The following is a 12,445-nucleotide window of genomic DNA, read 5'->3' on the forward strand; positions in this document are numbered from 1 at the left end:
CATTAGCTGCATTATTTGCAAACGGCACCCCCTCCTGAGGCGACGCTAAAGGACATCTTCACTGCAAAGTGCCAAATTTTATGCCGCGTGTAAGCAACTCAGGCGTGAGGCCATGGTCGTACTCGAGAAATAGTGATGGTATTGTTTAGGTTGCATGTGCACGCCTTAAAAGGGAAAGAGGCAGGCAAGGGAACGCCATGAAGCTTTAGGCATTTGCCAGGCGACGAGCCAGTGTGCTCAATAATTAGATATATGATTAATACTGTTGTCTAGGTGGATAGGCCCGCATTACATAAAACGTACACGTACACACAAAGGGTATATATAGTTTTGTACATCAGTCATTCTATAGTTGCATTACTTAAACGGACACCGCTCCCTCTTTCTCTCTCGTATATATATATATATATATATATATATATATATATATATATATATATATATATATATGTGTGTGTGTGTGTGTGTGTGTGTGTGTGTGTGTACATAGATACACACACCGCGCACACACACACCTACCTACACACACACACACACACACACACACACACACACACACACACACACACACACACACACACACACACACACACACACGCACACGCACACGCACACACACATTCAGAGACGCAAACGTAAGACGTCTTCTGCGACTCAACAGGTGAGTAAGCCTCAAGGAATGTGGCCCAATAGGTAAGCTGAATCTCAGGAAAAGACTTTAGTACGCCATCCGTGAGGTGCCACATACCTCACCCGTGGCACTGTTACGAACAAAGAAAGGTAGAAATAAAGGAAGACTAGAGCATGTGTATAGGACATTTACGCTTGACGATAGAATTGCGTGGGTTTCTGGGAATCAGTTTTTTGAGGTAAAAGGGAAATTATTGAATCCGCGACCACGAATCAGGTCGACAGGACGCGAGTCGGGAGCCATCGCGCTCAAAAGCCGTTTCGACAGCCACCTCCGCCCACCAATGGCAGGAAGCGTTTCGAAAGATCCTTCACCTCGAGGTGGAAATTAACCTTACTTCACGACTTTCGCTCCTTGAGCTGTGCCTCGGGCGACCTCCTCCTCCGCCGTACAGCACAGGTGAACGCGATGAGCACAACAGGTGGAAGCAGGAGAGGCAAAGGACGGATTTAATAATATACATGTGAGAATCTTGATAGTGGTGAGGCTAAAGGCGTTGTCGGCAAGTAAACCATAATATCGAATGGCCTCGATTGCTAAGAAAGTATTTCATACATTGTTATCATGAATACGAATATCTTGTTTCATACTTCATTCTGAAGTATTTTTGTTTTCCATTTACTGATTGCCACCAGACGGCAAAACAGTAAGGCAAATTCACGTAAGAAAACCCGCAGACGGTAGCGAACAACTGGGATGATTTTGAGAAAGTTATGCTAATTTATTAATTGATTCCTGATGTCGCTTTTATGCAAATATCTCCTTGGTGGGATAAGTGCATTGGTTACTCTTTCGCCTAAAAGGAACGATTGTTCCTTCATTGCCATAAATAATGAGAATAGTTTTCAAAGTTGCGCAAAAGAAGGGAATCTAGTTTTTAAAGAAATACAGCAGAAAGGAAAAACGGATTTTTTTTTTTATATATACAAACGCACATTTTCGATAAGCTAATAAACTTGACCCTTCAATACGAATATTGCCATTGCTAATACAGTATCAAATTCGACGACCGCTAGGATTGCGAACGTCATCCCGGCCGTTGCTTTGGCGGCATCAGCAAACAGTGAAAACAAATAGCTTTCCATCTTGAGACTGCTGCTCTGTGGAAAGAGGTGGGCGATGAGTGATAATTCCCAATTTGTTAGTGATGGGTGCATGAAACAAGATATTGCTCCCGCTCCTGAACATTGCAACGCATGCAACTGGTAGTCACGCCAAAGCATGGCGCCGTTGCAACATCATGTGACTCACCAGGGTTGCAACGGCCATAATAACTGCACCAGCTGCCTCAGGTTTTAGGTGTGACGCCCTGCGGGGCAGCGCCACACTCAACCAGGCTTTCGTCGCGTTCATCTGTGGTGCAAATTATGAGATCATAGATTTTATATACTCAGTGAACCAGTTCATGTGGTATGGGGATTTCTGTTATCACAGGTCATGATCGCTGGAAAACATTAACTTTTTATGTTGTTGTTATAATACAGAAAAACGTATGATAACGATTAACAAAATTATTGCGGGCGTGTGTACTAACGTAAGTGCTTTTGATTCAAGAAACGGTTCATATTCTAATTTTATCTTTAAAATTGTTGTTTTTTTCTTTGATTTCTTGCATGCTGATTAAAAAAAATAATCTGTTTACTCTATGCACGCACACACACGTCGGAGCATCATTGATATATCATATCGTCTCCGCTAAAAAGATCTTTAATTACGAAACATTATTATCCTGTCCCGGACTTGCCAGAAGACAATGGCGTGGCACCTGGCTGGCCAGTCAGATTCCAGGGATGGCACATGTCACATGTAAAGGCATTGTGATAATCAAGGACAGATGCAGTCGCTTGTTCATATTTGGATAACGACAATTTGTGAAGATTCTGACCATTCTTCAGTAAAACAGCCGTGTCTGTATGACTCATCTGCCAGTGACTGTGATGCATCCGGTGCTTGGTTATGAGGACTTAATTTGAAGACTTTTTCATTCACTTTAGCTTGTTATTCTTGCAATCAAGGTCTACGTGAATCGATATACTTAGTTTAATCTCTCTCTCTCTCTCTCTCTCTCTCTCTCTCTCTCTCTCTCTCTCTCTCTCTCTCTCTCTCTCTCTCTCTCTCTCTCTCTCTCTCTCTCTCTCTCTATATATATATATATAAAAATGTGTGTGTGTGTGTGTGTTTGTGCGTATATGTATGTATATATATTTATATATGTACATATACATATACATATACATATATATATATATATATATATATATATATATATATATATATATATATATATATATATATGTGTGTGTGTGTGTGTGTGTGTGTGTGTGTGTGTGATATCTATATCTACCTATATCGATATCTATATATATATATAGAGAGAGAGATATAAATATGCACACACAGACACACATTAGATTAACTTCGTACAAAATTTGCAATCAATGCATACTGCCTCAAAACACAATTAACATGCAGATTTTTTACAGCAGATTTTCGGTTTGTAGCTATTGGAAATGTATAGTGTTTACATCATTAAACCTGCATGCATGTACATCAACATAAAATATGGCATTCAGAATAAACTAACAAACTCCTATATACTTTCATAAACCCACTTGGGTAGTAAGTCTACACAAAGGTGATGCAACTAGGTTAATAAATCTAGTTTAAAATTGGAATTCCAAGCATTATTGCACGTTCCAATTCAAAATGAGAGTTGTAAAGGCACTTCCAAGCTATGTTCCATTTCACACCTGTGCAAAGGTACTACCCCGAAAGCACCTGCAAAGCCAGTCCAGAAGAATTGAAAGTTGCTGGCCAATTTTGTGACACTTCGACTCGTAGTTGATTATATTAAAATTATGGGTTAACAGCAAGCCAAGGAAAGTGCCAAGAATGTATAGTAAAATGCTGAAATATAGTTGCTACAAACTGTGTTTGGTACATTGTTATATTACTGAAAGATCACTAAAAGAAGCAACGCTTGCACATATAAAGTGGAAGGGAGAAAAAATAATTGTTTTTGTTACCCCTGAATTAGTTTTTACTTCCACAAAAAACAGGAAGCGAAAAGTAGAACTTTTAAATTTCACAGTATCTTCCTTTATCATACTTATTACCATATTATATAAATGTATATGTATACACACATAGATACTAATGATAAAATATCGTTACCACAACATTACCACAGCAACTCTCACCGAATCACTTATTAGTCATTTGTTCATTGACACAAAACAGTTCTGTCGTTTGTATATTATGCATTTGCTATATGAGGTGGCTGACTTTGCAATGTCAAGATCCTGGGTTCGCGCCCGGTCACCCCTCGCAGTCGACTCAGCTGGGTTAGTACAGACATACTGGTATCAGCATACTGTGGCCAAAATCGGGGCGGAAAGGAGCTGGCCGCCTTGCCGCATTATGTCGCGGCGTAGTTTCCTTGCATGGCGGGCCCGCCGATAATTGGTCGTGGAAAAACATTACGTTTTTGAAATTCCCGCCTAAAACAATTCCTCACGTTTACAGTGTTACTCTTATTATTTCCACCGAAAAAAAGAAAGAAAGAAAAAAAAAAAAGGAGGAGGACTCTATGGCTGTTTTCCTTCATATGGCCCTAGTACTTCAAACCCCGGGATACGATGGCCCAGCCAGAAGGAAATATCAGTCTACCAAACTGGAGCCAAATGGTTATAGGAAAACACCAGAAACACTAGTTAAAAATATATTTACTATTCTCGCCTACACTTTTCGGCACCCAGAGGTGAAAATAAAAGTATAGCTGCTATTTGGACCAGTTTTAATTTTTACTTCCTCTACGAACATATGCCCTTTGCCCGCTTGAATCATTCAAATAATTCAAGCGTATTTTGATTAGTGTAAAATTATACAGTACTTCAGTTTATTTTCCATTCGTCAAAGGTCTTGACAACTGTGCAAAATTATTATTGTAATTTCAATTCAGTGCATTGTGCAGTTCAAGTATTTTTACTTTTCATTTGTAATCAACTGTAAAATTATTCTTAGTTTTTTTTTTGTTCTGACATTTCACATCTAATTTTTGTGATGCTTCCATTAAATTATTTCCATACCTGTATGATTGTGTATAAACACTTTTGTCCGAAGGACAGGAATAACGCAAGTAATACTAGGGAAGAAGCAACTGAATCATGAAACACCATTAATGTTCAGAACAGAAACACAGGAACGAGTGACTAAAGCCATGAGAAGAGACGCAGCAAGAGATGGAAACCTGTACTCCGTTCCAGGCCCAAGCGTCACTCGCAATGACTCCAAACGCCCTGTTCCCTCGATATATGGACGTAAACCAATTCTTGATATATTTAAACGTATTTGCCGATCTTTACATGTTTAGCATCAATTGTCGTAAGACAATCTCCGCATCAGCGGCGTGCGGTCGGTTCCTCGGATGACTCGTGACTGCCACGAGCGGCCATGAGGCTGCGTATGCCATCGTCAGGAAATACACATACACACACAAGCACAAATATACAAAAAATAAATATATAAATATATGTATATATACACACAAACACATACATATATGTAAATATATATAAATATACATACATACACACATGTATATGTATGTGTATATACACCCCCCCCCATATATATATATATATCACACAATATATATATCAGGCCATATCACACAAGCACTCTTTCCGTCATTTTTTGCGTTTCCGGCTGAATCAGAGGCTCTCCGCAAAAATCGCCTGCAATGGTCAATGGTTAATGGTTAAAAGCAAAATAAATATGCTAGACATCTAAGGTCATGTAGCACTATAGTTAATGTTAGTGAAGGGTGGTTGGATTAGTGATTAGTTGTTAAAGCTGGGTTAAGGAATTGGTGAGTGAATGGGTTAGGGTCGGATGAGGTAATGTAAAGGAGTTAGATTAAGTGAAGGATATATATGCGTTTGAGGAAGGAAAACAGGTTGTCAAAGCAGAAAGTGTGAGATTCTGTAAGGATGTCTGATAAGTTGGGATGTACGGAGGTACGGGCTGCTTCAAAATGTGGGCATGACAATAGAATGTGTGGGAATGAAAGATGAACACTACATAAGGAACATAGGGATGGATCGGATTGTGACATCAGATAGGAGTGTGTTAAACGGGTGTGGCCAATGCGTAAGCGGGCGAGAGCCGTCTCCCAACGTCTGTTCCGATGAAATGGAGCTGACCAGGAGGAGATTGATAGTTTTACAGTATGTAATTTATTAGTGTGGAGACTTGACCAAAAAGATTGCCATCGATTATACAAGAAGGTCTTAAAGTGTGGGTAATAATCCGTGGCTGGGATATATGAGAAACGTGGTTGGTTTGATGTGGACATAGCAGCGTAGCGTGCTAGAGTATCAGCGTGTTTATTGCCGGGGATTCCAACATGGCTGGGTATCCTGCAAAATTTGATTGTTTTATGACGTGTGGACAGGTAGAACAACCAGTTCTGGATCTTACGAACAAGGGGGTTGGTCGTGTGTTTTGACTTTATGAGAGTTAATGTGTTCCGGGAGTCAGTAATAACTGTATAAGAGGAAGAGGGGAGTGAGTATATGTGTTTTAAGGCATAAAGGAGTGCATACAGTTCTGTAGTAAGGACATTGGATTCAGGGGGTATTTGAAAGTACGAGTTGGGAAGATTACTGCAAAACCAGCACCGGAGGTGGTTTTGGAGCCGTCAGTGTAGAAGGGAATACTGGAGGAATGAGTGGAGGCATGGTCAAGGAAATGGGTGAGAAGGACAGTAGGAGGAATATTTGATTTTGGTGGGTCAGGGTAGACAGAGGAGCAAATATGGGGGCAAGGTATAAGCCATGGAGGGACTGAATGGACAGAGAACGGGAGGAGTCGGAGATGGGGAAAAGGGGAATGGGAGAGGAGATTATCCATGCGAGTGGAGAAAGGAGTAGGTAAACGTGGAGAAAAAGCAAAGGTAGGAAGTAGGGATCGGGGGATAGTTAGTTTAGTGAGGGGAAGTTGGTGGAATCGAGCATAGCATCGGAGAGAGAGAAGGGTACGGCGTCGAGAGAGAGATGGTATGCCTGATTCAGTGTACAGGCTCTCAACTGGAGAGGAGTGGAAGGCACCTAGGGCTAAGCGAAGAACACAGTGATGGATTGTATCAAGATGAGCAAGGAGAGGAGTAGATATAGCATCCATAATCGAGAGTGGAGAGGATCAAGGTGACATGAAGATGAAGGAGAGTTTTTCGATCTGAGCCCCAGGATATATGAGATAGGGTTTGTAAGATTCGGAGACGTCGGCGAGCTTTTTCTTTGATGTAAAGAATATGGTCTCGCCAGGATAGTTTGGAGTCAAAAATGACGGCAAGGAATTTATCAGAGGAATGGTGTTGAAGTGGAGTGTCATATAAGAAGAGTTGAGGTAGGAGACCTATACGTGTGCGAGATAAAAGGATGGAGAAAGATTTGGAGGTAGATAAGCGGAAGCCATGGTTTGTGGCTCAGGAGGAAACTGATGATATTGCAGATTGAAGAAATTGATAGAGATTTGGTATGGATGTGCCAGAGGCATAGATGGTTAAATCATCAACATATAGTGATGACCCGGCTCCTGGTGGTAGAACTGAGGCAATGTAATTTACAGCAAGAAGGAATAAGGTGGTACTAAGCACACTGCCTTGTGGGACGCCTTCCATTTGAAGAAAGAAAGATGATGTGGCAGAGGCAATTTTGACTCGGAAAGTGCGTTGGGAGAGGAAAGACTTTATGAAGACACCCATGTTTCCCCGTATGCCTAGAGAGGACAATTGTTGGAGAATATGGTACCTCCATGTCGTATCATATGCTTTTTCTAGGTCAAAAAAAAAAAAAAAAAAGGTAGTACGGATTCATGGCGGGCAAATGCGGATGTAATATATGTCTCAAAATGAGCAAGGGGGTCAGCTGTGCTTCGGGCACGGCGAAAACCAAACTGGGAAGGAGGGATAAGATTGTGGGATTCAAGATACCACATTAAGCGGAAGTTAACCATTCGCTCTAGTAGTTTGCATAAGCAGCTAGTTAGTGCGATGGGGCCATAGTCTTGAGGGAGGGTACCCGATTTATTGGGTTTCAGGAAAGGGAGGATAAGAGCTTCTCGCCAAAATTTCCTGATGTCCATATGTGGTTGTAAGTTGTTAAAAGGAAGGATAAGGAGGAAGATGGGAGTTGTCGGAGCATACGGTAGTGAATACCGTTAGGGCCTTCATGAGTGCTGCGGCACGATTTTAGGTCAGCACTGAGTTCAGAGGAAGAAAAGGGAACATTATAGGACTCAGCAGAGGATAGGGTGAAGATAATGGGGGTACGTTCCCTGATGGTTTTAATAGAAGAGAAGTGTGGAGAAAGGTGAGAACCACTACTGACCTGGCTGAAATAATCACCCAGTTCATTAGCGACTTGGGGAGGATCAGAGATGAGGGTATCTCGAATATGGAGGCCGGGGGCTGGATAGGGGGGATGTTTGCCTGGTAGTTTATGGATCCGGCGCCAAACATTTAAGATAGATGTAGAGGATGTAATTGAGGAAACATAATTTCGCCAGCTATTTATTTTACTATTTCGGATTGTATGACGAAGACAGGCAGATGCTCTTTAAAAAAGAGATAAGAGCTGATAGTTGATTTGGGGTACCTCGTTTGTAGCGATAACTGTTCCAGGCTGCACGTTTTAAACAGAGTGCTTTAGTGCAATCAGAATTCCACCAAGGAACACATTGGGAGGTATAGGGTCTTGAGGTTCGAGGGATAGCTGTATGGGCAGCTCTTAGGACTGTTATGAAAAATTGTATCATTTCTGATACGGATGAGAGGGAGGCTGGAGGGGTATGAATAGCAGAGGGTGAAGTGTAAGTACGCCAGTCAGCTCTATCAAAGCACCAGCGTGGGGAGTTAGGAAATGGTACATATGAAGTAGGAGAAAGAACTGGAAAGTGGTCACTATAGGGAAAGTGGTCTAGAACTGACCAGTGGAAATCTAAATGAAGAGAAGGAGAGCACAGAGAGAGGTCAGTGCATGAAAAAGACTGCGTGTGTGTATCAAAGTGTGTGGGGCGATCTGAATTTAGAATAATGTCAGCTGTGGAGAGGAAGCGCTCTAAAGCTCGGCCACGGGTGTTGGTGATAGAATCACCTCAAAGAGTGTGGCGGCAGTTAAAATTACCTACTATAAGGAAAGGTGATTGAAGTTGGGAAATTAGGTTTTCAAAAGCGACGAAGTCAACGGTGTGGGAAGGGGAGAAGTAGACTGAAATCACTGTGATCCAGCGGCGAAGAAAGATACGAATAACTGTACAAGGGACAGTGGTTTGAAAGGGAGGTATGACATAAGGTGTTTTCTGGTTGATAAGTATGGAAAAGTTTCTTGAAGGCATATAAGAGGAGAGGATATGACGGAGGTCGGGTCTGTGAGAGCGGAAACCGTGAATGTTCCAATGAAGGATAGTTATACTTTCGTTGATTTAGTGATAACAATTGTAGTACTTGTTGGAGAATTTGAAGGGGAAGGTGCTAGAGGGTGGGATAAAGAATGAGGTTGGGGAGGTGATGTTGTATCAGGAGGGGTGTCGGGAGGTAAAGGGTCTGGGGAAGAGGGTACTTGTGACATGAGGGATTCACGTGTGTATCCAGGAGGGAGTGGAAGGGATAGAGGGGATGGTGGGAGAGTTCATAAAAGTGGGGCTGGAGTCGGGGGGGATGGGTTTTGTTGGGATGGGGTAGGAGGATTGGGTGTAGGGAGAATATGAGTAGGAGTAGGATGGATATCGGCAGTCACTTTGAGAGTGGAGGGAGCGGGAATTGTAGACTTTGAAGGTGGATGAGTATCAGTTTGGGATTCTATTATGTAGTTCTGGATATCTTCAAGAGTTTCTGTTATGGGGTTGGTTGGGGAGTTTTGTGAGATAAAGGTTTTCTTGTGAGGGGGGCAGAGAAGTCTGGTGTCTGAAGGTGGAGGTGATTGTGAGGTAGGGGAAGAGGGGGTGGAACGTTTATTCTGTCTGCTGCGGGTAGTGTGGGGTGGGAGAGGGGAAGGTGTTGGGGCTTTAGTAGAGATTGGAGTGTCTGGATTTAGGATAGCAAAATAATTGACTGGGTAGAGATTAGAGTGTCTGGGTTTAGGATGGAGAAAGAATTTGACTGGGGAAGGTAGGAGGTAGAAGAGGGGAAGTTAGATGGAGGGGGGTTAGGTTTAGGAGAGGGTGTAGGAGCTTGGGAGGTAGGGGGATTGGCAGAGTGAGCGACATTACTGGAGTAGGGGGTAAGAGAAAAACCTCGTCGACGTGCTTCCTGTCTAGCTTCACGTAGAGTGAGTCCAAGTCTGAATCTGAGAGTTGCTACCTCAGACTCAAATTTGTAGGTGGGGCAGCCTCTATAAAATATATTATGGGGGCCGCCACAGTTTGCACATGTGCGGGATTGTGACGAGCAGATTGATCGAGTATGGCCAGGTTGGGCACATAGCGGGCATCTGGCTGTGGATTGACAGTGTTTGGCTGGGTGTCCCAAACGCCAACAATTTTGGCACTGACGAAGAGGAGGTTGGTATGGTCGGACAGGTAGGGATTTCCCACCTATGTAAACATTAAAGGGAAGGTCATGTCTACGGAAAGTAATTTTGACAATGTTAATGGATTTCTTACGATTTCCTCTGGGAGGAATGGAGTAGCATTGTACATATGTTGCATCATAGTCTGTGAGACAGGCGAGTAAGTCTTCTCCACAATCTGACCATTCTTTGTCATTGATTGGGAAATCTGTTGGGAAGATAGAGACAGTTCCGGTGCAAGTATTGAGGGTTGGATGAGGTTCTGTAGGGATGGGATTACCACATAGATCAGTTAGTATTGTTAATGCTATAGCTTGGTTTTCAGTTGTTACTGTTTCGAGACGGGAGTAGTCGGGTCGGCTAAGGAAAGGGACTTTGCCTACTTGTTTTTGGAGGCATCGCTGGAAGAGGAGGGTGTTTTTAGAGTAGGGAGCTGTGGGAGGGATCACGAAAAATCGGTCCCATTTGGCTGGGCTAAATAGAGTATTTAGGATTCTTGTAGAGGTGGGGGTAGTAAAAGTGCGGGGACGTGTGGAGGAGGGAGTAGTGTTGAGGGGGGTAGTGTTACGGGGAGGTGGGCAATAAGGTTGTAAGGTAGTAATAAGGGGAGATGGGATGGTTGATGAAGAAGGTTGTGGGAGTAAAGGTGTTGAAGTTGAGCATGTTGGGAGAGTAGAAATGTCTCCTGGGGGTTGGTTGTTGATTATGGTTGATACTGTACAAGTAGGCATTGATGAGGGGGGAGTTGTTGCAGTGTTCGGAGCCGTGGTCAAAGGAGAGCCGGGATTGGGGCTATTTGATGAAGGGGCAAGCCTCATTGCCCCTAAGAGTGGAGTTACGTCTTACCGTGCCCATGGCTCCCTCAGGCCGTTCAGGACTGACACAAAGCCACCTTAGGAAGTGGATAGTAGAAGGGATTGGTGAAGAAACTGAAACAAAAAGTATAAGTGGGAAAAAAGACCATGCAAAATTAGTTGAGTCGATGGCTGAGTCCCAAGGTTGAGGAGTTCCCCATCATTGGGTCTCAGTCTCCGTCTCCTAAGCACCCCCACGACAACAAAGGAAAGGCAAAGGATTGGGGGGGTTATCGCCTGCAAAAAGAATGCTTCATGACGTAGACGTTTGCGACCGTTTTCGTCTGACAATTTCCGTCTTAATCTTGTTCGGAGGTTCTATACAACCAGAATGCTGTTTGTTGATAAGATAGAATAAGTTAGTATAAACAAGTTAATTAATAAGTTAATTTTCTCGAATAATTCTATATACAATATAAATATATTTCTTTAAGATAACATGATGTGCATGAGAATGCCCATGAGATTCCAGGGACCTTTCTCGGATGGCGCCATGTTTGTTTACAAGGCCACTTTAGACGTTTGCTGCCTTGGAAATGCGATCGGGTCAATTCGTTAACAAACTGGAAGTTCATAGGAAAATGCAAACAATGAATGAAAAAGTGCTATTATGATAGGCCTTAAGACGTCCATTTATTACGGTCTCCCGCGACCCCGACAGATTCGCGGAGATCGCAAGAGCGCTGGGAACTTCTTCGCTGTGAGAAATTTTGGGCAATTTATTGGAATGTAAATAAATAAATAAATGCACACGCACACACACACATATTATATTATATATATAAAAACATAAATAGATATATGCATATATATAATTATATATGCATGAATGTGTCATATATATATATATATATATATATATATATATATATATATGCATATATATGTATATATATTTTACATATACATGCATACATACATACATACATACATAAACGGAGAATGAGAGATAGATACTGGAGAAAAGAGAGAAAGATCAACAAACAAATGAAGAAATAGAGATAATGATAAGAGACATAAATGGAATGGCCCCCTTCTCTCTGTATAGAGGGGCTGAGGGAGGGGTCATTATAGAAGAGGAGGAGAAATGGGAGAAAAAGGGAATGAGTGAGGAACGAGAGAAGCGAGAAAAAAAGAGGGAGAAACCCGAAAGAAATTGGAGACATAAGGATAGACCGAAAAGAAAAAGGAAAGCGGAAGATAGATAAAAGTATGAAACACTAGAGGGAAAGGGAGCAACAGACCAACAAAGGGAGAAGTAAAGAATGGGGAAGAAGAGAAACGGTGTGTGTGTGTGTTATGAGAGAGAGAGAGAGAGAGAGAGAGGATGA

General features: G+C 42.2%; 1 protein-coding gene across 3 annotated transcripts in view; it reads right to left on the minus strand.

Annotated features, from left to right (window-relative positions):
• Positions 1–5,123, minus strand: part of LOC125041529 — an 8,073-nt gene extending 2,950 nt beyond the window's left edge. Inside the window, exons 1-2 of one of the 3 annotated variants that reach the window (XM_047636551.1) lie at positions 3,892–5,083; positions 1,943–2,044 (exon numbers count right to left, since the gene is read on the minus strand). In XM_047636551.1, coding sequence (XP_047492507.1) covers positions 1,943–2,044 — 102 coding nt within the window. In that variant the 5' untranslated portion in view covers positions 3,892–5,083. Of the gene's footprint in view, positions 1–1,028; positions 1,287–1,942; positions 2,045–3,891 lie in introns of those variants that run through there. The other 2 variants (XR_007116289.1, XM_047636550.1) reach the window with 2 other exon arrangements.
• Positions 5,124–12,445: the final 7,322 nt, after the last annotated feature.

This window comes from Penaeus chinensis, chromosome 30 (genome assembly GCF_019202785.1).
Source record: "Penaeus chinensis breed Huanghai No. 1 chromosome 30, ASM1920278v2, whole genome shotgun sequence".
Lineage (NCBI taxonomy): Eukaryota > Metazoa > Arthropoda > Malacostraca > Decapoda > Penaeidae > Penaeus > Penaeus chinensis.